A 26,990-nucleotide genomic window follows, 5' to 3' on the forward strand; every position below is an offset into this window, starting at 1 on the left:
TTCAGAGTGATTCCACTCACTGTATAGACCCAGCGACTTAGGTTCGATTCTGACCTCTGGTGTTATCAATGTGGAGTTTTCATAGAATCATGGAGACATGCAGCACAGTAACAGGCCCTTTGGCCCACCATCTCTATACTCTCCATCAAGTACCCATCTATATTAATCCGATTTACCAGTGCTTAGTCCATAACTTTCTGTGCCTTGGATTTTCAAGTGCTCATCTGGATATTTTTTAAATGTTGTGAGACTACCTGCCTCTACTACCTTTTCAGCCAGTGTGTTCCAGACAGCAACTGCCATCTGGGTGAGAAAAATAAATCCTCCTATCTCTTCTAACCTTCCTGCTTCTCACCTTAAACTGATATCTTCTGGTTTTAGATGTCTTCATTACAGGGACGAGTTTCTCACCATCCACCCGATCAATGCCCCTCATAATTTTGTATACTACTACTATCAAGACATCCCACAGTTTCCGCTGTTCCAAGGGAAAAAAGACTCGCTGATCCAATCTCTCCTCATAACTGAAATGTTCCATTACAGATATTATCCTGTAAATCTCCTCTGCATCCTCTCTGCTGCAAACATATCCTTCTTATAGTGTGGTGACCAGGAGTGCTCAGAGTGTTTCAATTGTGGCTTAACCATTTTTTAATACCATGAGCTCCATGCTGTTATTTTCTATGCTCTAGATAAGATAAGATAAGATAAGATAAGATAAGATAAGATAAGATAAGATAAGATCTTTATTAGTCACATGTGCATCGAAACACACAGTGAAATACATCTTTTGCGTAGAGTGTTCTGGGGCAGCCCGCAAGTGTCGCCACGCTTCCCGCGCCAACATAGCATGCCCACAACTTCCTAACCCGTACATCTTTGGAATGTGGGAGGAAACCAGAGCACCCGGAGGAAACCCACGCAGACATGGGGAGAACGTACAAACTCCTTACAGACAATGCCAGAATTGAACCCGGGTCTCTGGCGCTGTAAAGCATTATGCTAACCGCCACACTTCCATGCCTAGTTAATGAAGGTCAGCATCCCATATGCCTTCTTCAGCACCCAGATGGTCCAGTTTCTCCTGGATGGTCAGGTCTCCTTCCACATCCCAAAGATGAGCTGGTTGATAGATAAATAATGATTGTTAATCACACCTATGGTGGGTGGCTGGTGGGAAAATTGGGGTTGGAGACTGTTGATGAACTTATGAGAGTGAATAGGTTACAGGGAAATAAATGGAGGAATGGGTTTGATGGGATTACTCTGAGAGCCAGCATAGACAAGGAAATATGAGACTTCAAAACTAAAGCATAGACTATGAAATGTTATGGGACTTCCTAAGGAGGCTATAAAGTTGTGTAGGACTGAAAGTTGTTTCTTTATTTTGTGCCCTGAAAATAATATGTGGTTATGCCTTATATGTCTGATCTAAAAGAATTATTTGTTCATGGTATGCCAGGAAAGTTAAGGACATGAGTGAACCAGATGTGCTTTTATGACCATCCATCAGTTTCCATTGCCAAATTTTTTAGCTAGATTTTACCAGGTGTAACAAGGAAAAGGTTTATGGATCTTCTCAAAGCCTCCTTGAAGAAATTGAACAACCCCATGACTCCTTGGAAGCTCAAAGTAGAGATACCACTCAAAGCAGAGAAGGAGCATTTGTGATGGTACTGAGAACATTGGGAATGCACTGAAGCACTGCGTAGGCAGAGAAGAAGCGGACCACCTCACAAACTACCCACCTGCCTGCTTTTTCAGGCATCTACTGCCCCATCCGTGGAAGGGTCTGTATTTCCTAGATCGGCCTGATTAGCCACTTCAGAACCAACAAAACCAGAATGGAAGTAAATCATCCTCAATCCTGAGGGACTGCCGAAAAAGAAGGCTACTCTTTTAATTCCATATCTATATAATTGCATGAATTTTAGTTCCCCTCTCATTATGGGGGGATTGATAGTCTCGGGCTCTTGATAAAGGTCCAGTAACTGGACCACTATCTATTGTAAAATGTACTTAAAGCAAATGAATCAGCAGAAAAAATGGGAACAAATTATGTAGCTACCACAAAAGCCTCAACAATTTTCTGAATTTAATGTAACAACCCAGTGAGGTTCTTGATCCATTCTTTCTCCGGAATTCTTTAACCAAAGTCAAACTCCATTCATGTACTTTATGGCACCATGCAGCTCCTGTTCACCATGGCAATGCTTAACTAAATGTTGAATCACATGAACTAAAATAATGGCCAGTGGCTGCCTCTAATTCTATATTTAAAACAAAAATCAAAATCATGAGAAAGGAAAAATGGCAAGTGATGATGAAGCATAGTTTCCATTAATAAGTGGAGTCACCTATTGATAAGGTTGTTCAGGAGTTGCTGATACTTTACCTACACTTTCTAACTGGGCTACTCACTAGAAGAATTTATTGATTCATTATGGAACCTCACTGTACATGAAAAAGAATTATGGACATAACACAGCTTAGAAAGCAATTAGATTTTCAGGTCTGTGCTGTTTTTTTGTTAACTCAATCTAGTTTGTCTCATTCACCAATTTATATCTGCAAAATAAATAAATGACTTTGATTGCCAAGAACGAATAGAATTGGAACCAGTTGCACGGAATTTTTATGAACCTATTTTGCATAAAGGGTGTTTCTCTGGGTTAGAGCTTGCCAGCAGTCATTTCCAGGTAGTTTATTGCCTGTTGGGAAACTGGTCTGGTCTCTTCCCTGCGCGATACCCATGCTAATGTTTGTCCAGCATCAGTATCAGTCACTCAACTAATGACGTCATTAATGCACTGCAGGCATTTCTGCAATTACCAGATCAAATTGGAGCATTTTATGCAATTTATGACATGTTTATTGAGTACAATAAAATGATCAAACACAAGAAGATCTGCTGGATACAAGAGACATGAAATCAGCGGTCCCCAATGTGACCTCAATTTTCGCTCAAAGCCTCTGTTACACTCATTTTACAATGTTCAATTCAAATACGAAAACATCAGGATGTGTTCCCTCGATGATCATCATGTTTCTATGTTACACACCTAAGTGCAGGATTCCACAGTGCCTGCCAGACTGATCTACCTTGTAGCAGTCTGGACCAATCACAAGGTGGGATTTGATCAGTGTTTTGGTGGGGAGGGGGTGTCCAGGTGGGGGATGGCTCCAGATGCAGTTTCTGAACAGTCCCATTTCAATGCAAAGATTGACGTGAAAATTGCTGCCAGGCAACTTTTAATGTGCAAGAAAACTCAGATAATCTGCTAACAGCAGTTCCTATGGCTTGGCATCTGGCTCACCTCAACACGCCGGGGCCCCGGTTCCCGCGCTGCCTTCAATACACTGGAGCCCCGGTTCCCGCGCTGCCTTCAACACTCCAGGACCGTTTCCTGCACTTCGTGACCCTGGGGCATCAATTCCCACTCCCTTTAACGTCACTGGGGCTCCCATCCCTCGGCGCCTGGATACTCTCCTCGTTTTGTTCCCGTGCTTCCTTTACACTTACCGCGTTCGCTGGAGAATTTATTCTAGTATCGCGTGACATCTATAAAGCATGCACTAAAAAGTGTGTTAGCGTGTTAATTGGGAATAACGCCCAACAGTCCGGAAAACCCTCCAATCGCCCAGCAAAGGCTCTCGGCGTGCCGAATTAACGGAGTTGTCGCCCAAGTTCGAGAGATGTTTTTCTGTTGATTGTAGTGAATGTTCCCGTGATGAGCAGCACCGATTTCGGAACCACGGAGGGTGAATGTCTTGGCACCGGTGTCAATTTCAAGACATTAGTTTGCGGGGGACAAATTAAATGCCCTCACTGATAGTTGTGGGTGATGAACCACTTTCTCAACGTGAGCAACACATTTCATTTGTCCATTTCCCATCCATGCGTGAGCCGGTACTTCAATACAAATTTCCTCCACACACTTTACTGCAACAACGCCTCCGCTTGTATCATATCAAAATTCCACTTGAGACGCTGATTGAAATGCAGACAGTCTAAAATGGACCATTGATGCGATAATGCAAGCGTTAGAACGGGGCCACGCACACCTTCCAGAACCTGAAAGTGCAACGTTGTACTCTCCTCCCCGGTCTCTGGTGGGCCCTTCTCTCTCTCTGTGTCTCCCTCTCTCTCTCTACGTGAATAATTCTGACTCCGAACGGCAGCACTGAGAAACCAGGCACATCTCTACAGCGACGAGGGCAGTTGAGGAAGGTCATTTGTCACCAAGGTTCCACTGGATTATTGACCACTCCTCCTCCCAATTTATATATCACTCCCACATTTTTTTTTGGAGTGACTCCTGACTCTGAATGATCAGCTGCTCGCTGGTAGCCTGCTTTCACTGGAGCACATTGAGCAGGTTCGATGTAGGTGACTAATGTTTAAGGTGTGAGGATTCGATCCGCTGTGCCGAGGGGATCCGCGTCTGGCGGCTGCCTTCCAGTAGCGGAGATTCCCAGCGGATCCCAATGAAGATCTAGGGGGCCGCGGGGGCTCGGAAAACGGGGAGAAACCGTCACAAAGCCGATGGCTCGTCGACTTCTACCTTAATAACACCAGCTCAGTCAATCCGCCCATCTCCAGCCCCCGAGCTAATGATCTATTTTAAGATGTCCGGAGTTGGACCCTTATTTACCAAAGAAATATCCGCCGATGGATTACAAGCACCGATCTTTCAGGTAAAACCATGTCCTAAATCATCAGAATCAGATTTATTATCATGACATGAAACGGAACAAGCATATAGTTTTATCCGTTCTCATTCACAGCAGCTTGTGATTTATGTTGCGTTATTGTCACAGATGAGATGAGATGAACTGATACCAGAGAAATATTGTCAAATGAGGCAAGTTCGTGTGCTGAGAATGCATCACTGTGAACTAATGCATTGTGACACTCACAATCTGTTCAGTTCATCTATTGGCAAACTTGCAACAAAGTTTTCTAATTAAACTTTGTAATTGTGACTTGTTTAATCTCCTAGTGTTATACTTTGAGTTAGAGAGATCCCTTCTTAAAAAAAATAATTGTTTGCACGTAACAAGATCTAATGGGTTAGTCTAACAGTAATTATTTCCTCTTTCCCCCCCCCATCCCCGGCCAGTTGACCAGGGTGAACAGGAGAAGGAGTAGATTAAAACGTTCGGATGGAAGCACATCGTCTGACACAACTTCGACCAGTTTCATTCTCCGACAGGTATGACTGGAAACACCGATTACAGGCTTGCTCTCCAGACACCTTCCCAAATAAAGATTTCATTATCCTCAGAAATTGCCAATTAAGTTCTCATTACAGCGATTCCTCAACCTTTGGTCCCAGTATTATTAGTACAGGCACTGTTCCTTTGTAATTGGGATTCGGCGGTCTATTTGGTCCCATATGTGGTACGATTTTTATTTTTTGATAAGGAGATATTTTGCCTTTTTCATCACATTTTTTCCATTACAGGTCTTTATTTAAATACGAAGAAGCTATTACAATACAAAATTGAGTATAATTAACATAATCCATTAGTGTCATCGCTAATAGCATAACGATTATAACCTTGTAGAAGGGCTTGAGTACTTGGAAAGTAATGGTATTCTGATCCAGTAAACTTGGTACTCTCAAAATTTGGTGGTGTGTGGGCTTAGGGGAGGTGGTGAGTTGCACCTTTAACCAAGGAGAGGTGCATATAATTTAATGAACTGGAATGATGCAAAACTGAAAGAGTGGATTAAGTTTCATAAAAATTTACACCAATAAAAAGTAGCCTTGTACCCCTGGAGGCTAATGAAAAGAACTATCTAGTTGAATCCCAGTTCACACCTTTCAGACTGTACCCCCACAGGTTACCCTGCACCTTTTGCCACACCTAGTGCTTGTCCAAGTCTGTTTTTTGTTTAATTTAAAAAAACGTGTTGTAGGTTCCTGCCCTTGCTATCCCTTCAGAAAATGATTTCTAGAGGCCAACTATCTTTGGGTATTTAGTTGTTAATTGCTCTATAATTACCATTTACCTTAAATCTATGTTCCCTTTCTGTTGGGTCCTTTTGTTTAAGCTGCCAAAGAGTTTTGGAATTTTCTTTGCATTTAGTTTAAATGGAGTAAGTAAGAAAAGTTGTACCAGAATAAATTGTGCAATGGTAACTTTCCAGGATAAGAAAGCTTCTCTCTTGGGTTAAAATTATCCATATGTGGTGCTGCAATCTTTTTTTCTCTCTGACATATGGGTTGCCTTCTGTTTGCAACTGCTGCCACCCTTGTAATTCTGAGCTACTACACTGAGAAAATAACACCTCAGTGCTGAGCATAAAAGTAAAGTGGTTTATAATGTATGGCAATTATTGTGTGAAACTTACCTGAAGATGACTTGCCAGAGGAGCAACTATTTCACCCAGAGGGTGGTTCGTATATGGAATGAGCTGCTAGAGGAAGTGGCTGAGGCAGGTACATTAACAACATTCAACAGACATTTGGACAGGTACATGGATAGGAAAGGCCGAGAGGGATATTGGCCAAATGTGGGCAAATGGGACTAGATTTGATGGAATCTTGGTTGGCATTGACCAGTTAAGCCAAAGGGCCTGTTTCTGTCCTTGATGACTCTATATGTTCCTGAGTTTGAATTCCTCAAAGTACATTTACAACTTTTCTACACCCTTTGTACAGAACAAATCTTTTGCAATAATTGTTTAAAGACCAGCGACTTAATTTTTAATGGATATTCTAGCATGTTGTAAATGTCTCCAAGCCCTTGACATATTTAAAAAAAAATCTTTGGATGTACAAAGTGCAGCATGGTACAAATACTATTCATTTGAGGATCTTGGGTTAAGAAACATTAAATGATTGTCAATTTGTCTGTGGTTCTCCTCCATTGTCAGCCTGCATTACGAGGTCAAATCTTGGGATTTAAACCACTGTCAGAAAGTTATGGGTCTGAGCACTAGGGCAGAAATTTTGAGGCAACCCAGAGGAAAAGATGAGAAGGTATTTGGAATCTATTGCATAACTGTAATATGCTTATCATCTACGCATTATCTTCCTCTTATCACGACTACATTGATGGTCCCACCAACTTGGCTTTAACTCCATGGTTGTTTCTCATCTAGAAACTGTTCCATCACCTTTCAAAGTCAACTCAACAATGTGGATCCCCATGACATAATACTCTTGTAGCTTTCTCTATTGGTATCAACCTGGAAAGAGAAATTGCTCCCCAATGAAATTCCTTATTTTGATTCATTTGGGGTGAATCTGTAGTTAGAGGTACTTTACCATATTTCCATGTACCTTAATTCAGACTGAGGTTAAGTATTTGTGCACTGTAAAAATCACAGAAAAGGCATAGAGAAAGCATTTTGAAAAATGCTTTCCTTTTCCATATGGGTTAGAGACCCTTTCAGATGAATGGGGCCACACCTAGATGAGAGACAGGAGCAGAATTAGGCCATTTGGCCCATCGAGTATTCTTTGCTATTCAATCATGGCTGATTTATGGGGCAGCTGTGGCTGGTATAAAGCTGAGAGGCAGATGGGACATCTGTGGCTGGTATGTATAGGAAGGGCATGCGTCCCATCAGCTCAGCATGTCCAACAGTGGAAGATCAATGGAGAAGTGATAAAAGGAAGACAAAAAGCAAAGGCAAGTATGTGATGTTCCAGTTAGGCAAACACCATCTCACTCACTCCTCTGCTTTGTCTCCATCTAAATAGAGGTACACAAACCCAGAAAAAGCCCCATTTACTCTTTGGTATCACCCTATCAAAGATATTCCCTTTGTTCTACTCATCCCCCTCTCACCTTCGCTGCAACTGAAACTAACAATCAGAGCAGGACCAATGTCCTCATGGAGAGGTCTACTAGTGCTGTTGAGGAAGGTTTAGACTGAGTTGGCAGGGAAAGTGGGCTCGGATAGTTGCTCAGATGGAGAGATACAATCAACTAGAGGAGGAAAGTAAGTCCAGGAGACAACAAACAAGTAAGTAAACATCACTGAGATGTGGTTGAAGGATGAGCAGGACTGGCAACTCCACATCCCAGGGTATAACATTTTCAGGTGAATTAGGGGGAGTAAAAAGTGCAGGAGGTATTAATAGGATAAGATATCTTTATTAGTCACATGTACATCAAAACACACAGTGAAATGCATCCTTTGTGTAGAGTGTTCTGGGGGCAGCCTGCAAATGTTGCCATGCTTTTGGCGCCAACATAGTATGCCCACAACTTTCTAACCTGTACATCTTTGGAACGTGGGAGGAAACCGGAGCACCCAGAGGAAACCCACGCGGACATGGGGAGAACGTACAAACTCATTACAGACAGTGGCCGGAATTGAACCGGGGTCACTGGTGCTGTAATAGCGTTACGCTAACCGCTACACCACCGTGCCTGCCCATCTACACTACTGTGCCTGTGTTGCACTGTTAGACAAAGATTGCATTATTTCAGTACGGAGGGATGATATCCTAGAAGACTTCTCAAACTAGGCCACTTAGTTAGAGATCAGGAACACAAAGGATTTTTTCACTTTGGGTGGAGCGGGGTTGGTTACAGACCTCCCTGTAGTCAACAGGAGATGGAGAAGCAGATATCAGAGAGAAGCAATAAAAATAATGTTATGGTATTGTGGGATTATAATTTCCCAGATATTGACTGGGATTGCCTTCGCATTAAAGGCTCAGGGAGGGAGGATTTCCTTTAGGTTTTCCAGGAGAATTCATTGATGTGTATGTAGGTAGACCAATGAGGGAAGGAGTATTACTGGACCTTATCTTTGGGAATGTATCTGGCCAAATGGAGGGATTGTCAGTGGGGGAATCATTCTGGAGATAGTGACCATAACTCCATATGTTTTAAAGTGGTTCTGGAAAAGGATAGAGATGGATCAGTAATCAAAGTCTTAAATTGGGGTAAGGCCATTTTCATTAACATAAGGGAGGACCTGGTATCTACATGCAAATAGGTCTACATTAGTAAAGCCTTTGAGAAGGTCCCACATGGGAGACTAGTTCAAAAGATTAGGGTTGACAGAATCCAGGGCAAATTAGCAAAGTGGATCCAAAATTGGTTTGGCAATTGAAAACAAAGGGGTGTTTTTGTGATTGGATGCCTGTGACTAGTGGTGAACAAAAGGATCAGTATTGGGATGGATCCATGCTGTTTGGGAAAGTTATTGGAATCGATCCTCAAGGATGAGGTTATGGAATACCTAGAGGTGCAAGGCAAGATAGGTCCTAGCCAACATGGTTTCGTGAAGGGAAGAACTATTGGAGTTTTTTGAGGAAATCTCAGGTAGGGTGGATAAGGGAGAGGCGGTAGATGTTGTGTATTTAGACTTTCAAAAGGCCTTCGACAAGGTACTGCATAAGAGACTGATTAATAAGATGAGAGGTCATGGAATTACAGGTAGGATAACAGAATGGGTGGAGCATTGGCTGGTTGGCAGGAAGCAAAGGGTGGAAATAAAAGGATCTTGTTCTGGTTGGCTACCGGTTACTAGTGGTGTTCCGCAGGGGTCAGTGTTGGAGCCGTTTCTTTTTACCTTGTACAGTAACGATTTGGATGATGGAATAAATGGTTTTGTGGCTAAGTTTGCGGATGACACGAAGATAGGTGGAGGAGTAGGGAGTATTGAGGAGACAGGAAGGTTGCAGAGAGACCTAGATAGTTTAGGAGAATGGGCAAGGAAATGGCAGATGAGATTCAACGTTGAGAAATGTGCAGTTGTGCACTTTGGAAACAGAAATAAATGGGCAGATTATTATCTAGATGGGGAGAAAATTCAAAATACAGAAGTACAAAGGGACTTGGGGGTACTTGTGCAGGATATCTTAAAGGTTAACCACCAGGTTGGATCGGTGGTAAAGAAAGCAAATGCTATGTTGGCATCCATTTCGAGAGGTATTGTGTATAAAAGTAAGGAAGTGTTGATGAGACTCTACGGGGCACTAGTGAGGCCTCATTTGAAATACTGTGCACAGTTTTGGGCCCCATATCTTCGGAAAGATGTGCTGATGTTGGAGAGGGTTCAGGAGATTTACGAGGATGATTTCCGGAATGAAAGGGCTTACTTATGATGAGTGTTTGTTGGCTTTTGAACTGTACTCACTGGAGTGCAGAAGAATGAGAGGGGACCTCATAGAAACACTTAGAATGTTGAAAGGACTGGACAGAGTAGATGTGGCTAGGCTGTTTCCCTTGGTGGGTGAGTCCAGGACCAGAGGGCACAATCTTAGAATTAGAGAGTACAGTTTCAAAACAGAGATGAGGAGAAATTTCTTTAGCCAGAGGGTGGTGAATTTGTGGAATTCCTTGCCAGGTACAGCAGTGGAGGCCAGATCATTGGAGGTGTTTAAGGAAGAGATAAATAGAGATCTAATTAGTTCGGGGTATCGAGGGATATGGGGATAAGGCTGGAAATCAGGGTTAGAATAGTTTTTTTTTGCCCCCCCCCTCAATTTCTCATTTTTTCTTCTTTTTTCCCTTTGGAGCAGACTCGATGGGCTGAATGGCCTACTTCTGCTCCCCTGTCTTGTGATCTTGTTTGTAACACACATGAATGACTTGGATATGGATGTATAACGCTATTACAGTGCCAACGACCTGCATTCAATTCCGGCCACTGTCTGTAAGGAGTTTGTACATTCTCCCCATGTCTGCATGGATTTCTTCCAGGTGCTCCGATTTCCTCCCACATTCCAACAAAAAAGACGTACAGGTTAGGAAGTTGTGGGCATGCTTGTTGGTGCCGGAAGCGTGGTGACACTTGCGGGCTGCCCCCAGAACACTCTCTACACAAAAGCTGTATTTCACTGTGTTTCGATGTACATGTGATGAATAAAGATATCTTATCTCGAGTAGGAGGAAAGTTTGTGAATGACTTGAAGATTGGCGGAATTGTTGATAGTGTGGAAGTTATCAATGTGCTGGTGAAATCGGCTGAAAAATGGCAGATGGCGTTTAATCCAGACAAATGAGCTGAGACATTTTGGAAGCACTGATGAGGCTGGGACATAAACCATGAATGGTAGGATCTTGGAGTACTGAGGAACAGAGGGACCTCTGAGTATTAATCCACAAATCCTCAAATGTGGTCATGTAGGTAGATAACATGGTTAGGAAGGCATAAGGGCTATTGACCTTCATTTATTGGGGCATTGGGTACAGAAGTAGGGAGTTTGGGAATCACACTCATAGACCGATCAAAAGTTTTCCATAAGGGACAACCCCTGGCATTTTAATTGCTCCAAAGCATAGGAAACCATATTGTAAGCAGTGAATAGAGAGTATCAGATTGAAATAAGTATAAGTAAACTGTTGTTTAGTTGAAAGATTGAAAGACTCGCTGTTTTTTTACCCAGAGAGTGGTTGGGGCATAGAATGCACAGCCTGGAGTGGTGGTGGAGGCAGGTCAAATTCAAGACATTACTAGATAAGCATATGGAGGAACTTAAAATGGAGGGATATGTGGGAGGAAGGGGTTAGATAGTCTTAGGCGAGGTTTAAGGGTCGGCACAACATTGTTTGCCCAAGGGCCTGTATTGTACTGTACTGTTCTATGTTCTAAAGATCATTGATCCAAAATGCTTCCTTTTCCGTGAATGCTGCTTGAGATGCTGAGTACTTTGCACATTTTCTGTTTTTTATCTTGAATTGTTTTGTCCCCTGGAACACAATTGCTAGGGTGAGAAGGGAAGGGGTGAAAGAGCAGATGTCGTATACCGTATGTATGGGAAAGTGTCATTGGAGTGGGGGTGTTGGGGGAAGGCTTTGTTGGAGATGATGGAAGAATGGACCAGTATGTTGTGCATGGAATGGTGGCTTCAGAATGCTGAAAGGAATGGGAGGGGAAGATGTTTGATGGTGCTAGATTGCTGGAAGTGCAAGAAATGGAGGATGATCCATTGAATCTGGAGGCTTGCAAGATGAGGGCAAGGGGAACCTGGTTGTTGTTCTGGAAGGGAGGTGAAAGGGTGATGGCAGAAATCCAGATGTAGGATGGACATTGAGACTCCTCTCAACCATAGATTGAGGAATCTATTTGGTTGAGGACAATGGGAAACCTGTCAGAATCCCTGGTATGGAAGGTGACATCCTCAACATGTGATGCATTTCAGGAAGTGGAGTACGAGGAGATGTAAACAAGATGGCTGTATGAGTCCCATACGTTACAGCAGATATTGATTGACAACTTATCCCCAGCAAAGCAGCTGGAGGAGTTGGTGATAAATCACATGAAGGCAAGAGAAGGATGTAACCTGGAAGCAAAGCTGATGAAGTTTTCCAGTTCAGGTACCAAGTCATCAAGAGTCTGGAAAGCAGACCTGAGTAGGTTTGGAATGAAGAATATTCCATATTTTCCATGAAAAATCTTTATTGTGTGTGTATATACCTGTATAATATATACATGTTACCATAGCAATATCTTTTATTTAGAGTAAGTGTGTGGATTTGAAGAATGTGACATAAGAACATAGAAGCAGGATTATGCTGTTTAGCCCCTGTGCCTGCTCAGACATTCAGTAAATCCATTGCTGCTGTTTAACCTCAGTCCCACTTCCTGCACTAACCCTATATCCCTCAATTCTCTTGATATCTGAAAATCAACCAATTTCAGCCTTGAATATACTTAACAACTGTGCCTTAGCAGCCCTCTGTAGCAGGGAATTTGAAAGATTCATTACCCTTTGGTTGAACAAATTTCCAGTCCTGAATAGCTGGTCCCTCATTCTGAAACTGTGATCCCCTGACTCTGAACACTCTAGCCATGGGAAATATTAGCTCTGCATCTGCCTTGTCAAGACACTTAAGAATTTTGCACAGTTTAAATGAGATCACCTCGCTTCCCTCTGAATTCAAGAGATTATGGGTTCGGTCTGAGTAATCTGTCCTTGCATGACAAACCCATCATCCCAGTAATCAATTTGGTGACCTTTCATTATACTCTCTGGTACAAGTATATTCTTCCCTCGGTAGAGAGACCAGACTGTACACAGTATTGCAGATATGGTCTCACCAGAACTCCATTTAATACAAGTAAGAAATTTGTACTTGTACTCAAACATGCTTGCAACATATAATCTGCCTTGCTGAATCTGCATGTTAACATTCTGTGATGCATGTACACGAGCGCTCAGATCCCTCTGAACATTGGCACCTTTCAATCTCTCACTATTTATATTAAAAAAAAATCCACATGTAGGAGGAACAAGAGTAGATCGTTCAACTCCTGGACTCTGCTCTACCATTCAGTAGGATGATGATGCACCTGACATCCCTGAGACAGTAAACAAACTGCTGGAAGAACTCAGCAGGTCAAGAAATATCCACGGAGGCAAAGGGATGGTTGAAGTTTTGTGTTGAAAACCCACATCAGGACTGTAGTCCATTAGGACCTCTCGGGATCCTAGTCCCCACTTGCTGCTTATTGCCTCTTAGCCAATTCTCTGTCCACTTTGATATGCTACCTCCAATATTAGGGGCTCCTGAAAATCAAACAAATCGGTAGATGCTGAAAATATAAAGTTTAAACAAAGTGTTGGAAATACTCAGCAGGTTCTCTGTGGAAAGAGAAATAGAGTTAATGCTTCAGGTCGAAGGCCTTTCTTCAGAACATGGACTCTTATTTTGTAGCTTAACCTTTTGTGGGACACCTTATCGAACACCTGGAAGTACAAATACAGTATATCTACTGGTTCTCCTCCATTCACTCTGATAGAAAAATTCTGATACATTTGTCAATCATAATTTCTACTTCATGAAGCAATTCTGACACAACTTGATTAGATTATGATTTTCCAAACCTCTCACAGAATTGTACAGCACCGAAAGAGGCCCTTTTGCTCACCATATCCTTGCCGAGCATCACGTATCCATCTATACAGTAAACTAGGCTACATAAATCTACAGACCACAATAGGAAGTATTCTCAGATATTTTCCCTCCAATGCAAAGCCAGCATATACCTTAAAAGGCCAAATTCTATTTGTGCAGAAGCAACTGCAGTCAATAGATAGTGTTCCAGTGTCTGCCGTCTCTTGTGTTTATAGACAATATCAAGCTTTATAACATTAGTGTATCAAAAGTACAAATCCAGCAATGTAGAAGAACTGTGGAAGTGACTATCGACACCAAAAGAGAAGACATGAAGGAAGAACGTGAGAATAGATTGCATTAACTTGTGCATTCCCTTGGGTTTGGGATGTTTTAAGACAATCTAACTAATGTGTTTTAGAAGTTAATATGACCTTGATAGGTTAAATGCTGAAAAGATTTTTTATTTCTGGTGAGAAATCCAAAATGAAGAGGTATAACCATAAAATTATGCCGGGCCATTTAGGACTGAAGTCAGGAAAAACTTTATCCATGCAGGATAATGACCTTGAGGGTATTGGTGTTAGCTGTGGCGTCAAAGATAGATGGTTGTGGGTTCAAGCCTGAATCCAAAAAGTTAAACTCAAAAATCTAGGCTGATCCATTACTGTAGTGCTGAGTGAGTGCTGCATCACTAGAGGTGGGTCTGTTTAAATGTCCTCTGTTCGCTCTCGGGTAGATGGAAAATCATTATTTGGAAGAAAGGCAGAGGAGTTCTCCACTGGCAGGGGTGTAAATAGATATAGTGGGTAAACAGATTCAGGGTTCAAATCAAACAGGATCTAATTGAATAGTGATGGTCACTCTATTACCATATTCCTGCATCATTCTGTGTCCAGTGGTGTCCTATCTGGGCAAATGTGAAGTCTGACACTTTAATAGATCAAATGCAAGAGAAATGTATACAGTAAATGGCAGGACTCTAAGGAGCATTGTTGAACAGGGGGATCTTGGGGTGCAAGTCTAGAGCTCTCTAAGTGGTAACACAAGTAGATAGGGTGGTAAAGAAGGTGTACAACATACTTTCCTTCATCGTTTGGGGCAGTGAGTATTAAAGTTGGGGAAGTCATGTTGAGGATGTATAAAACTTGAGCAGGTCACATCTGGAGTATTGTTTGCAATTCTGGTCACCACATTACAAGGGAGGGTGTGGAGGCTTTGGAGAAGGTGCAGGAAAGGTTCACCAAGATGTTGCCTGGATTAGAGAGTATTAGCCATAAAGAGAGGTTGGACAAACCAGGATTATTTTCTCTGGAGCACTGGAGGCTAAGGGCAACCTGAAAGAAGTATATTTTAAAATAAGATGAAGAACCATAGATGGGTAGATCGTCAGAGTCTTTTTCCCGGAATGGAAATGTCAAATAGCTGAGAGTATAGCTTTAAAGTGAGAGGGGGAAAAGTTTAAAGGAGATTTATGAGACAAGTTTTTTTACACAGCATGGTAGGTGCCTGGAATGTACTGCCAGCGGAAGTGGTGGGAGCAGATACGATAGCACAGTTTAAGAGGCATTTACATGTGGGCAGACACGGTAGTGTAGCAGTTAGTGCAATGCTATTACAGCGCCAGCGACCCGGGTTCAATTCTGGCCGCTGTCTGTAAGGAGTTTGTACTTTCTCCCCGTGTCTGCATGGGTTTCCTCCAGGTGCTCTGGTTTCCTCCCACATTCCAAAGACGTATGGGTTAGGAAGTTGTGGGCATGTTATGTTGGTGCCAGAAGCGTGGCGACACTTGTGGGCTGTCCCCAGAACACGCTACACAAAAGGTGTATTTCCCTATGTGTTTTGATGTACATGTGACTAAAGATATCTTAGCTTGCGTGAACAGGCAGGGAATGGAATAGATGGAATGGAATAGATCAAATGTAGTCAAATGGGATTAATTTGGATTGGCATCAAGAATGGCACAGATGTTGTGGGCCGAAGGGCCAGTTCCTGTGCTGTACTGTTCTATGTTCCATGTATTTCAGATCAAGTTATAAAGAGACAAGGTGTGAGAAACATCTTCACAGAGCTTCAGTAGAAGTGGTGTTATGCTGTTGAAAATCAGATTAACGTGGATTAGAGCAATTTAGTGAATATTTCTGAGTGCATATTGCTTTGTAGGGAAAGTTAAGTTTTAGCAGAATTTTTGTTTCCCTTGGGCTTTTTTTTCAGTGTGAAACTTTGCCACAAGGTTAAGAGCAGCACAGCACCTCAATTGTCAGAAAAAAACAGTTCTTATTTATTCACAGAACAGCCAAGTTTCTTAATCCCAGTTTTCTTTTAAACAATGCCATCTAAAGTATCAAAACTCAAATTATATTCTTTGTTCCCACTGAGATCTGTGACCTCACATGCAACTTCTGTGTGTCTTGACTGATTTGCCCATGGAAGTCAGGGTCAAGGTCACTCTCAGCTTCCTAGCCTTGGGATTATCCGAGACAGCTGATTTCCGGCACATATTGGTCTAATGCTCACTGCTGCAAAGGGAGGTCACACAAAGAGAAACTAACAGAATCCATCATGAATAATGTTGTTTCAAGACACTTGGAAATTCATCCTACCATCAAGCAGAGCTAATATTGGAAAATAGTATTTGATAAATTTATTAGCATTCTTTTAAGGATGTAATGAACAGGGCGGATAGTGGGGAACCGATAAATGTAGCGTTTTTGGTAAGATAACACAAGGTTAAAATAGAAGGTAAGAATTCATGGCATTAAGTATAGGAATTGGGACATTGTTTCAGTTGTATAAGTCGTTGGTAAGACTGCACTTGGAGTACTGTGTATGGTTTTGGTCACCCTGGTATAGGAAGGACATACCAGAAGGTATGCAGAAGGTACTGGAAGGACTGCAGAAAAGATTTACGAGGATGTTGCCAGGACTAGAGGGCTTGAGTTGTAGGGAGAGGTTGGCCAGGCTAGGTCTTTATTCCTTGGAACGTAGGAGAATGAGGGGTGACCTACTAGAAATATTTAAATTTATGAGAGGCATAGATAAGGTGAATGGTCTTTTCCCCAGGGTAGGGGAGTCCAAAACTAGGGGGCATAGGTTTAAGGTGCGTGGGGAAAGATTTAAAAGGGACCTGAGGGGCAACTTCTTCACACGGTGGTGAGTATGTGGAATGAGCTGCCAGAGGAAGTGGTTGAGGCAGGTACAATAGTTATCATTTAAGAAGCACTTGGATAGTGGGTACATGGAGGGGCTGGGCTTAGAGGGATATGGGCTGAACACAGGAAATTGGGACTAGCTGAATGGGCACTGTAGTTGGCATGGACTCGTTGGGCTGAAGGGCCTGTACCTGTGCTGTATTGCTCTATGACTCTGACTCTATAGCATTGGGGCAATATTAGCATGGACAGAGAAATGGCGAACAAAGAAAACAGAGAATGAGGATAAATGGATCATTTTCAGTTCGGCAAGCTGCAGAGTTAAGTACAGGGACATCAACTATTTACATTCTACATTAATAACTTAGATGAAGGAACTGAGAGTATTGTAACCAAATTTGCTGATAATACAAAGATAGGCAGAGAAGTTATTTATAAGGAAACAGTCTGAAGAAGGATATAAATAGGTGAAACGTGGTGAAAAATTGGTAGATTAAGCATAATGTGGGGAAGAGTGAAGTTATCCAGGTAGAATTACTAGAAAAGCAGAAGATTGTTTAAATAAAGACTGCAACTTGCTGTTTTACAAGGGGATATGTATTGTACATATTCCTTGTACATTGAATCCAAAAAGTTAAAAGGTAAACTCAGCAACTGGATAGGAAGGCAAATGGACTGTAGGTATTTAATGGAAAGGGAATGAAGTAGAGAAGGCAACTCTTGTTATAACTTCACAACTTCACATAGTGTTGGTGAGACGCCACCACATAGTTTTTGTTTCCTTATTTAAGGAGGAATGTATTTAAATGGGAAACAGTGCAAAAATGAAAAAGGTTCAGTAGGTTCATTCCTGGTTTGAGGGAGTTTTCATTAAAAAAAACCATTGAGCATCTTGTCCTGTCATCATTGGACTTCAGAAGAATGAGAAGTGATCTTACTGAAACATACAATTTTCAGGCTGAGATGTTGTTCTTAGTGAGAGATTCTAACACCAGTGGATGGAGTTTCAGAATATGTTGCTCATTTAGGATGTAAATGAGAAGGAATTTCTTCTCTTGGAGGGTTGTGAAGCTTTGGAATCCTTGACCCAAGAGACCTGTGGAAAAAGACCACTAAAAATATTCAAGGCCATGAGATACAGGTGTTTGGTCTGCAGTGGAATCAAGGATAAGATTAGATCAGCCATGTTCTTATTGAAAGGTGGAGCAGATGGGGTGTCCATGGCTCACTACTTCTATGTTCTTAGAAGTAATGTTCTGTTCCTTCAGCCCAAATGAGTAGGCAGAACAGGCACAGGGTTTATCTCCACTATTTCATTGGCATCTCCAAAGTCTGGGCATTAAATGATTTGTACTCATCCTTGCAGAGAGCTCCCTGGCAACTTTCTGCCAAAAGTACCAGATAATAGACCTGGAAGGGTGCAGTGTCACCCAGCACAAAGAAAGTATCTCCTATGGGCATTGTTCTTCATCAGTCTGCACAGGTCTCCCTGATCCCTTTGGAGGACTCTCCCAAACCCGTCCCATCATTATAGCATCTATACCTTCAGTAGCACCACTGCCCTGTAGCTGGTTGTGGTGTGGCACGTCCCTTTGGCAGCTGGCTGCAAAGATTGAATCTGCTGAACTAAATGGTGACAACAGCACATCAGTAGGAAGCACGATGCTGAAAGTTTCAGCACTGACATAACAGAGAAACTTGATCATGTTCTGTGAATCACACAGTTCAAGTTCCAGTTATTACTGAAACTTTGACAAAGTGCATTAGGGAGATCCACAATGCTGCTTTAGTTGTACATATCTACAATTATTCACAACATTTTCTAGATTTAAGGAAGGTTTGTTATCTTTCAATTTAATTGAACCTAACTCTTTTATTCAAAAAGGAGACTGAAAATGGGAAACTACTGGCCAGTTAGCTTAATTATATTGGAAATTATAGCAGGGTTCTGAGTAAAATTCCAGGTAATCAGGCAAAGTCAACAAGGTTCTGTGAAAGGGAAATTATGGAGCTCTGAGGAACTAACATCTGCTGCAAATCAAGGGGAAATGATGGATTTATGGTTTCCAGAATTGAGTTGATAAGATGCTGCATCAAAGGATATTGCAGTAAATGAAAGCTCATGGCGTAGGAGATAAAAGGTTGGTTGGTTAATGGGAAATGGAAATGGGTTGCCTTCTGATTTCACGAGATGCAATTACTGGTGTGTAACAGGAATTGGTGCTGGGCCTCAATCTTTTACAAGTTATAAAAATGACTTGGGTGAAGGTACCAAAGGATGGTTGCTAAATCTGCTAATGACATAAAAAGTGGGAAGCTAAGTTTTGAAGAGGATATAATGAGGGCACAAAGGGATAGAGATAGGTTAAGTGAAAGGACAAAGAACTGGCTGATGGAGTAAAATGTGGGGAAAATGAAAAATTGTTCACTTTGCCAAGAGAAATAAAGGAAGAACATATTATCTAATAGTGAGGGATCTGGGTGTTCTAATGAAATATTTGGGGAAAATTGCTAGTTTGCAATGTGATTAGGAAAGCTACAGAATGTTACTGTTTACTTCTAGGGAATTGATCACAAAAGCAGGGGTATTATGCTTCAGTAATTCTTGAGACCTCCTCTGGAATACTGTTTGAGGACGGATGCTAGTGCATTGGAAGCAGTTCAGAGAACTAGATTAATACCTGGAATGGCTTGGTTGCCTCATGAGGAAAGGTCAGATTGGTTAGTTCAGAGAAGTGAAAAAGGATTTGATTGAAGCATACAAGATGCTGAGGAGTCTTGATGGGGTCGATGTAGAAAGGATGTTTCCTTTTGTTGGGGAGAAGATAGAAATAAGTCACTTAAATAAGAGGTGACCGTTTAAGATGGAGTTCAGATGATATTCTTTTTCTCTGAGTGTCAAGAGTCTTTAGAACTCTCTTCTTTTTATAGTCTTTTGAACAGTTTTGAAGCAGAGGTAGATACTTGATAAGCAAGTGGGTGAAAGTTTATTGTGGGTGGACATGAATGTGGATTTTAGATTATAATCAGGTCAAATTGTCCAGTTGGCATGATCAAATGGTACTGAGTGGTCTATTCCTGCTATTTCATGTATAATAGAAAAGAGCACGAGATGGGTAAAAATGACAAGAATACATATGAATTCTCCAGTGCTTTCACATTATCTGTGGCTCTGTAGCCTCTATCTCATTCAAGGTGAGTTCTAGAAACTTAATTCTCAGAGTAACAAAATGAAAGATCATTTTACCAGTGTCATTATGTTCTTTTTACACTGTCAAGATGAGATAAAAAAGTAACCAGACAAATTTAATTGAGACCAGGATGAGTGATATTGCAACAATTGAATGCAAGTTCTTTCATCTGGTGAGAGTGATTCATTAGATAATATTCATTGAGTGATGGAATTATACAGCACAGAAATGGAGCCTTTGATCCAACTTGTCCATGCCAACCAAGTTGCCTATGTACACTAATCCCATTTGGCCCATCTCCCTCAAAACCTTTCCTATCCATGTACCTATCCAAATGTCTTTTAAATGTTGTAATTGTACCTGCCTCTACTACCTCCTCTGGCAGTTTATTCTGTATGCCCACCATCCTCTGTTTGAAGACTTGCCTTTCAGACCCCTTTAAATCTTCCCCCTTTCAGCTTAAACCTATGCCCTCTAGGTTTTGACTCCCCTACCTTGGAGGAAAAACTGTGACTCTCTATCCTATCTACACCCCTCGTAATTTATAAACTTCCACATGGTCACCCCTTAGCTTCCTTTGCCCCTGGAAAAACAGTCCCAGCCTATCCAGTCTCTCCCTATAACTCAAACCCTCCAGTCCATGTATCGCCCTTTAAATCTTTTCTGCATCCTCTGAAGCTTAATCATATCCTGCCCACAGCCAGGCAACCAAAACTGCACGTGATACTCCAAGTGTCGCCGACCCAACGATTTGTACAACTGTAACATGACATCCCAATTCCTGTGCTCAATGCCTTGGCCAATAAAAGTAAGCATACCATGCGCATTCTTCACCACTGTATACCTGTGTCAACACTTACAAGAAAATGTGTACTTGTACCCCACGATTTTGCTGTTCAGTAACACTCCCCATGGCCCTGCCATTGACTGTGCATGTCCTGGCCTGGTTTAACTTCCCAAAATGCATTACTTCACACTAGTCAGAGTTAAATTTCATTCCCTTGCCCACTTTCCCAGTTGATCAATATCCTGCTGTAACCTTAGACAACCTTCTTCATTGTCCACTGTACCATCAACTTTGGTGTCACCCAAATACAAATAAATCCTGTCCTCTTAGAATTCCTTGCAGTAACTTTCCCACCACTTATGTAAGGCTCACTGCTCTGGAGTTCCCCCGTCTGTTCTTGCAGCCCTTCTTAAACAAAGGCACAACATTAGTAACCCTCCTGTCTCCAGTTTCACCCGTGGCCAACAAAGTTAGAAAAATCTCTGCCAGGGCCCCAGCAATCTCCTCCTTTGCTTCCCACAATGTCCTAGGATACATCTGGTCAAGCCCTGGGGATTTATCCACCTTTATGCACTTTAATACCACCTAAACCACCACCTAATGCCAATGTGCTTCAGGATATCACTGCCTTCTTCCCTGAACTCGCGGGCTTCCATTTCCTTTTCTACAGTAAAGAAAATAATGAAATATTCATTTAAAATCTCCTGTGTCTCCACACATAGATTACCACGTTATTCCTTAAGGGGACATATTCTCTCCCTAGTTACCCTTTTGCTCTTAATATACTTACAGAATCTTTTGGGATTCTTTACCTTATCTGCCAGAGATCATAGAATCATAGAACATTTCAGTGTAATTCAGGCCCTTTGGTCCACAATGTTGTGCTGACCTTTAAGATATCTTGTTTCCTTTTTGCCCTCCAATATTCCTCCTTGTGTGTACTCCTGTATCCCTTACTCAAGGGATTTGCTTGATCCCAACCACCTATACCTGACATATGCCTCCTTTTTCCTGACCAGAGCCTCAATCTCCCTCATCAGCCAGGGTTCCCTAATCGTGCCAGCCTTGCTCTTCAATCTAACGGAACATGCTTACCCTGAACTCTTCTCATTTTTAAGTCTCCCACTAGATGTCCCTATACCTGCTATGCAAATATTTATCACATAAATATCTTTTTTTTTAAGATGATGTCAAAATAATGGACATTCACACCACAGTGTTTGAAGTTATGTTAACTTTCTGTTTCCTTTGGGACTGACCACAGGTATCAGGTGATTTGCTTTGTCTAATTTTTTATTTGTTCAATGGAAGTGGTTGCTGGTTGACTCTTAACGCATGCCAGATAAGGACAACAATTTTTTTTTCCCTCTGAAAGGCATCAATGACCCAGATTTATTTTTGCAACAATCTAGGAGTTTCATGCTCACCATTACAGAGATTAGCTTTTTATTAAATTCCAGATTTATTTAATTAAATTTAAAATCTCAGGCTGTCATGGCAGGATTTGAATTTGTGTCTTTGGGTAATTGTCTAGAACTCTGGCAGCTAGTCCAGTAACTGAACACTATTTTATGCTGCTGTAGCAGCTTTCAGTGCTGATACTGCTGTCCATTAGCAGTGTCTAACTGCATTCCATCTTGGTTTCAGCTTGCCTCTTGTCGATGCAAATCTCCAGCTGCCTCTATCCTTCTGTTCCAAATTATTCTTAATATTTTGCATGCAGCTTGTCTTTGCTGTTTGTTCCTCCAGAGGATTTGTCAATCGCCACCACAAAAAACACAATTTGATTATTTCAATAGAATGCAGTGTAAATCTGATTTTTGCTAGGACTGCATGTAACTAAGAATTTCTTTTCATTCCCTTGACAAACCTTCATTAAAAGAAATGGAACTGAAATGAAGCTGTATCCATAGTTGGTCAGGTAAAAGGTCACTTATGCCAATCTTAAATCACTTACTAATGTAAGTGAAATCAATTGTGTATTCAAACCTGTGATGGAAACCTTCAAAGTTTTGTACCTGACTTCTGACAATGACTGCCTAAGTTATTAGGGCATATGGTAGCACTTTCCCACATTCTATTAAAGTAGGGTCAAATTTACCCATTCATATCTGCAAATATACCTATCAAATGTACCTGTTCATCCCGGCTCCCCACTCGAACTGTAGAGGGCAGGCACGGTAGTGTAGCGATTTGCATAACGCTATTACAGTGCCAGCGACCCGGGTTCAATTCTGGCCGCTGTCTGAGGAGATTGTATTTTCTCCCCGTGTCTTTGTGGGTTTCCTCCGGGTGCTCTGTTTTCCTCTCACATTCCAAAGACGTACCAATTGGGGCATGCTATGTTGGCGCTGGAAGCATGGTAACACTTGCGGGCTGCCCCCAGAACACTCTACGCAAAAGATGCATTTCACTGTGTGTTTTGATGTACATGTGACTGAAAGATATCTTATCTTATATATACATTTCTAACAAATGTAGTCCCTGGATAAGTGCATCAGATCTTGAGCAGAGGGCCTAGTATGAAGGTTAGGTTCCTGAAGACCACTGTTACTGGGATCACTTTTTTAATGGGTGTACGTGGCAAAATTTGTGAATGGCAAAACTTGGTAGTCAGATAAAACACGGAGGAGAAGGATAGGTGGAATAGCTGCATGGCAGATGAAGGCGGCAGAGAAGGTTTAATACAATGAATTTTGGCAGAAACAATGAGAGGCAATATGGACTAAATAGCTCGGTTCTAATGAATTTGCAGCAATAGAGGGACCTGGATGTATACTTGCACAAATATTGGATCTGGTTTATTATTGTCACATGTACAGTGGAAAAACTTGTCTTGCATACTGTTCATACAGATTAATTCATTACACAGTGTTTTGAGGTAGTACAAGGTAAATAATAACAGTGCAGAATAAAGTGTCACAGCTACAGAGAGAGTGTAGTGCAGGTAGACAATAGGGTGCAAGGTCATGACTAGGTAGATTGTGAGGTCAAGAGTCCATCTTATCGTACTAGGGAACTATTCAATAGTCTTATAACAGCGGGATAGAAGCTGTCCTTGAGCCTGGTGGTACATGCTTTCAGGCTTTTGTATCTTCTCTTATAATAAGAGCATAAGAAAATAAGAATAAGAGTAGGCCCCTCAAGCCTGCCCTGCCATTCAACGTAGTCATGGCTGATCTGCTGCAATGCCAGTTCCCTATAGCCCTCAATTCCCTGATCTTTCAAAAATTTATCTACTTCCTCTTTAAATACATCCAATGATCTCATCTTCAAACCCTCCGGGGTTGAGAATTCCACCACCCTCTGAGGAAATGCATTTAAGGTGAGAGGGGGTAGGTTCAGAACAGACGTGAGGGGTATGTTTTTTTACTGAGAGAGTGGTGGATGCCTGGAATGCATTGCCTGATAGGATGGTGGAGGCAAATTCATTGGGGGCTTTCAAGAAGGGATTGGATGGTCACATGAATGAGAGGAAAATAGAAGGATATGGGCACTCTGTAGGCAAGAGGGAATAGCTATGTCGGCACAACATTGTGGGCTGAAGGGCCTATTCTGTGCTGTACTGTTCTATGTTCTATGAAAAGTTCCTGTACACATCAGTTTTAAGTGACCCTCTATGAACTCCCTGCCTGTGAGGTTGATAGAAGTGGAATCAATCAATGTATTCACAAAGGAATTGGATAAGCACGAGTGAGAATTCGGACAGCAACAGGGAAGAGCAGGGGAATGAAACTGACAGGAATGCTGTATTTGGTGTAAACTTGATGGGCCAAATGGCCTCCTCCTATGCTGTAACTATTCTTTAATTATTTTCTTCTGTAGACAGCCTAACACCTGTTTTAGGAATGGGTCTATTATTGTTCTTCATCCATAAAGGATGCTGAACATCTTACTAGAAATGTGAACGTGCTTCCAGGCTGCTGTGCTGAGCTCATGGTAGGCTAGTTCGTGTCTTAATTTATCAACCTTCACTCCTTTACAATATGACCAGTCCCACGACGGCTGCTCAGATAACGTTGTTGAGCTCACAAATACAATTAATTACCCATGTGTTACCACTTAATGCTTTCACACAATGTGCTTGGGTCTCGACACAAAGGATTTTTTTCCCCCTCTGCCTCTCTACCTCTCTTCTCCTTTTAAGCTTTTCCTTGACTTTTTTTTAAACAAGTTTTTGTTGGTTATCCTAAATTTTCCTTCTGCAACAGTGTGAGGTTTTGATGGACAGTCCTGCATTGTGTCTTAGGTTGTTTTACTATGCTGAGTAAATGTAAATTGTTGTTATTTTTGTAATGCTACAGCTCTTATTTCAGCTGTATCAGTCACTTCAGCTCCACTTGCTCTCAATTTCTTGTTATCTACTTATTCATCTCTGACACTTGTTCTTGTTTTCAGTGAACAGCACAGCAGAACAAACTGAATATCTCGGGGGATTTGGAACACAAAAACAAGGAGGAGATGATTTAGTCATTGAGGGCATTGGTTGTAATCTTTCTACAAGACCGTCAGGTTTTGACCATTGAACCTTGCAAGGGTTTACTTGAGGGTCAAAGCTAGTTTGCTGACTCTAGTTGGTGGTATTTCTGGAGCACTATCACATGTGATTTGATTGGGTGGCATTTGCAAACGTTGCATTTATCAAGTAAACCCATTTACCATTGGTTGAGAGTCCTTGGTTATCTTTCCATGCATTTTCTCACTAGCAGCTGTTTTGTGCACTGCAGTTCGCCTACCACTGAAACAGGTCTATAGTGGATGCCATCTCACTGGCCCTAAACTCCTCTCTGGAGTATCTGGACAGTAAAGGCACCTACGTTAGACTGCTGTTTATTGACTATAGCTCTGCCTTCAATAATATAATTCCAAGCAAACTCATCACCAAACTCTGAGACCTGGGAATCCATACCTCCCTTTGCAACTGGATCCTTGACTTCCTGACCAACAGACTGCAATCAGTAAGGATAGGCAGCAACATCTCTGCCACAATTATTCTCAACACTGGTGCCCCACAAGGCTGTGTCCTCCAGCCCTCTACTCTACTCCCTATACAATCACGACTGCATGGCCAAATTCTGCTCTAACTTCATCTACAAGTTTGCAGATGATATCATCGTAGTAGGCTGTATCTCACATAATGATGAGTTGGGGTACAGAAAGGAGATAGAGAGCTTAGTGACATGGTGTCATGACGACAAATTTCCTTCAATGTCAGCAAAACAAGAGTTGGTCATTGACTTCAGGAAGAGGGCAGTGTACATGCTCTGGTTTACATCAACGGTGCTAAAGTCAAGAGAGTGGAGAGCTTCAAGTTCCTAGGAGTGACCATCACCGACAGCCTGTCCTGGTCCAACCACATAAATGGCACAGCCAAGGAAGCTCACCACTGCCTCTGTTTCCTCAGGAGGCTAAAGAAATTTGGGACGTCTGCTTTGACCCTCACCAATTTTTGTCAATGCACCATAGAAAGCATCCTATCCAGATGCATCATGACTTGGTATGGCAAATGCTCTGCCCGTGACCTACAAGAAACTGCAGAGAGTTGTGGACACAGCTCAGCACATCATGGAAACCAGCCTCCCCTCCCCTCTGTGGACTCTGTCTATACTACTCGCTGCCTGGGTGAAGCAGCCAGCATAATCAAAGACTCCACCCACCCAGGACATTCTCTCTTCTCCCTCCCCTCCCCACCACCCCATTGGGCAGAAGTTACAAAAGCCTGAAAGCACATACTACCAGCTGCTATCCCACTGTTATAAGACTATTAAATGGTTCCCTAGTACAATAAGATGGGCTCTTGACCTCTCAATCTACCTTGTTTTGACATTGCACCCTTATTGTCTACTTGCACTGCATTTTCTCTGTGACTGTAACACTTTATTCTGCATTCTGTTATTGTTTTTTCCTTGTACTACCTCAATGCACTGTTGTAATGAATTGATCTGTATGACTGGTATGCAAGGCAAGTTGTTTTTACTGTACCTTGGTACGTGTGACAATAATAAACCAATTTACCATTTTTGTAAGCAATTCTGAAAACTA

At 41.9% G+C, this 26,990-nt stretch overlaps 1 protein-coding gene across 2 annotated transcripts in view; it reads left to right on the plus strand.

The window, feature by feature from the left end:
- Positions 1-3,038: 3,038 nt before the first annotated feature.
- cacnb4a (calcium channel, voltage-dependent, beta 4a subunit) overlaps positions 3,039-26,990 on the plus strand; it is a 273,005-nt gene continuing 249,053 nt past the window's right edge. For both annotated transcript variants that reach the window (XM_052011408.1, XM_052011418.1), the window contains exons 1-2: positions 3,039-4,698; positions 5,124-5,216. In XM_052011408.1, coding sequence (XP_051867368.1) covers positions 4,615-4,698; positions 5,124-5,216 — 177 coding nt within the window. In that variant the 5' untranslated portion in view covers positions 3,039-4,614. The remainder of the gene's footprint in view (positions 4,699-5,123; positions 5,217-26,990) is intronic.

Source organism: Pristis pectinata, chromosome 1, assembly GCF_009764475.1.
Source record: "Pristis pectinata isolate sPriPec2 chromosome 1, sPriPec2.1.pri, whole genome shotgun sequence".
Classification (NCBI taxonomy): Eukaryota; Metazoa; Chordata; class Chondrichthyes; order Rhinopristiformes; family Pristidae; genus Pristis; species Pristis pectinata.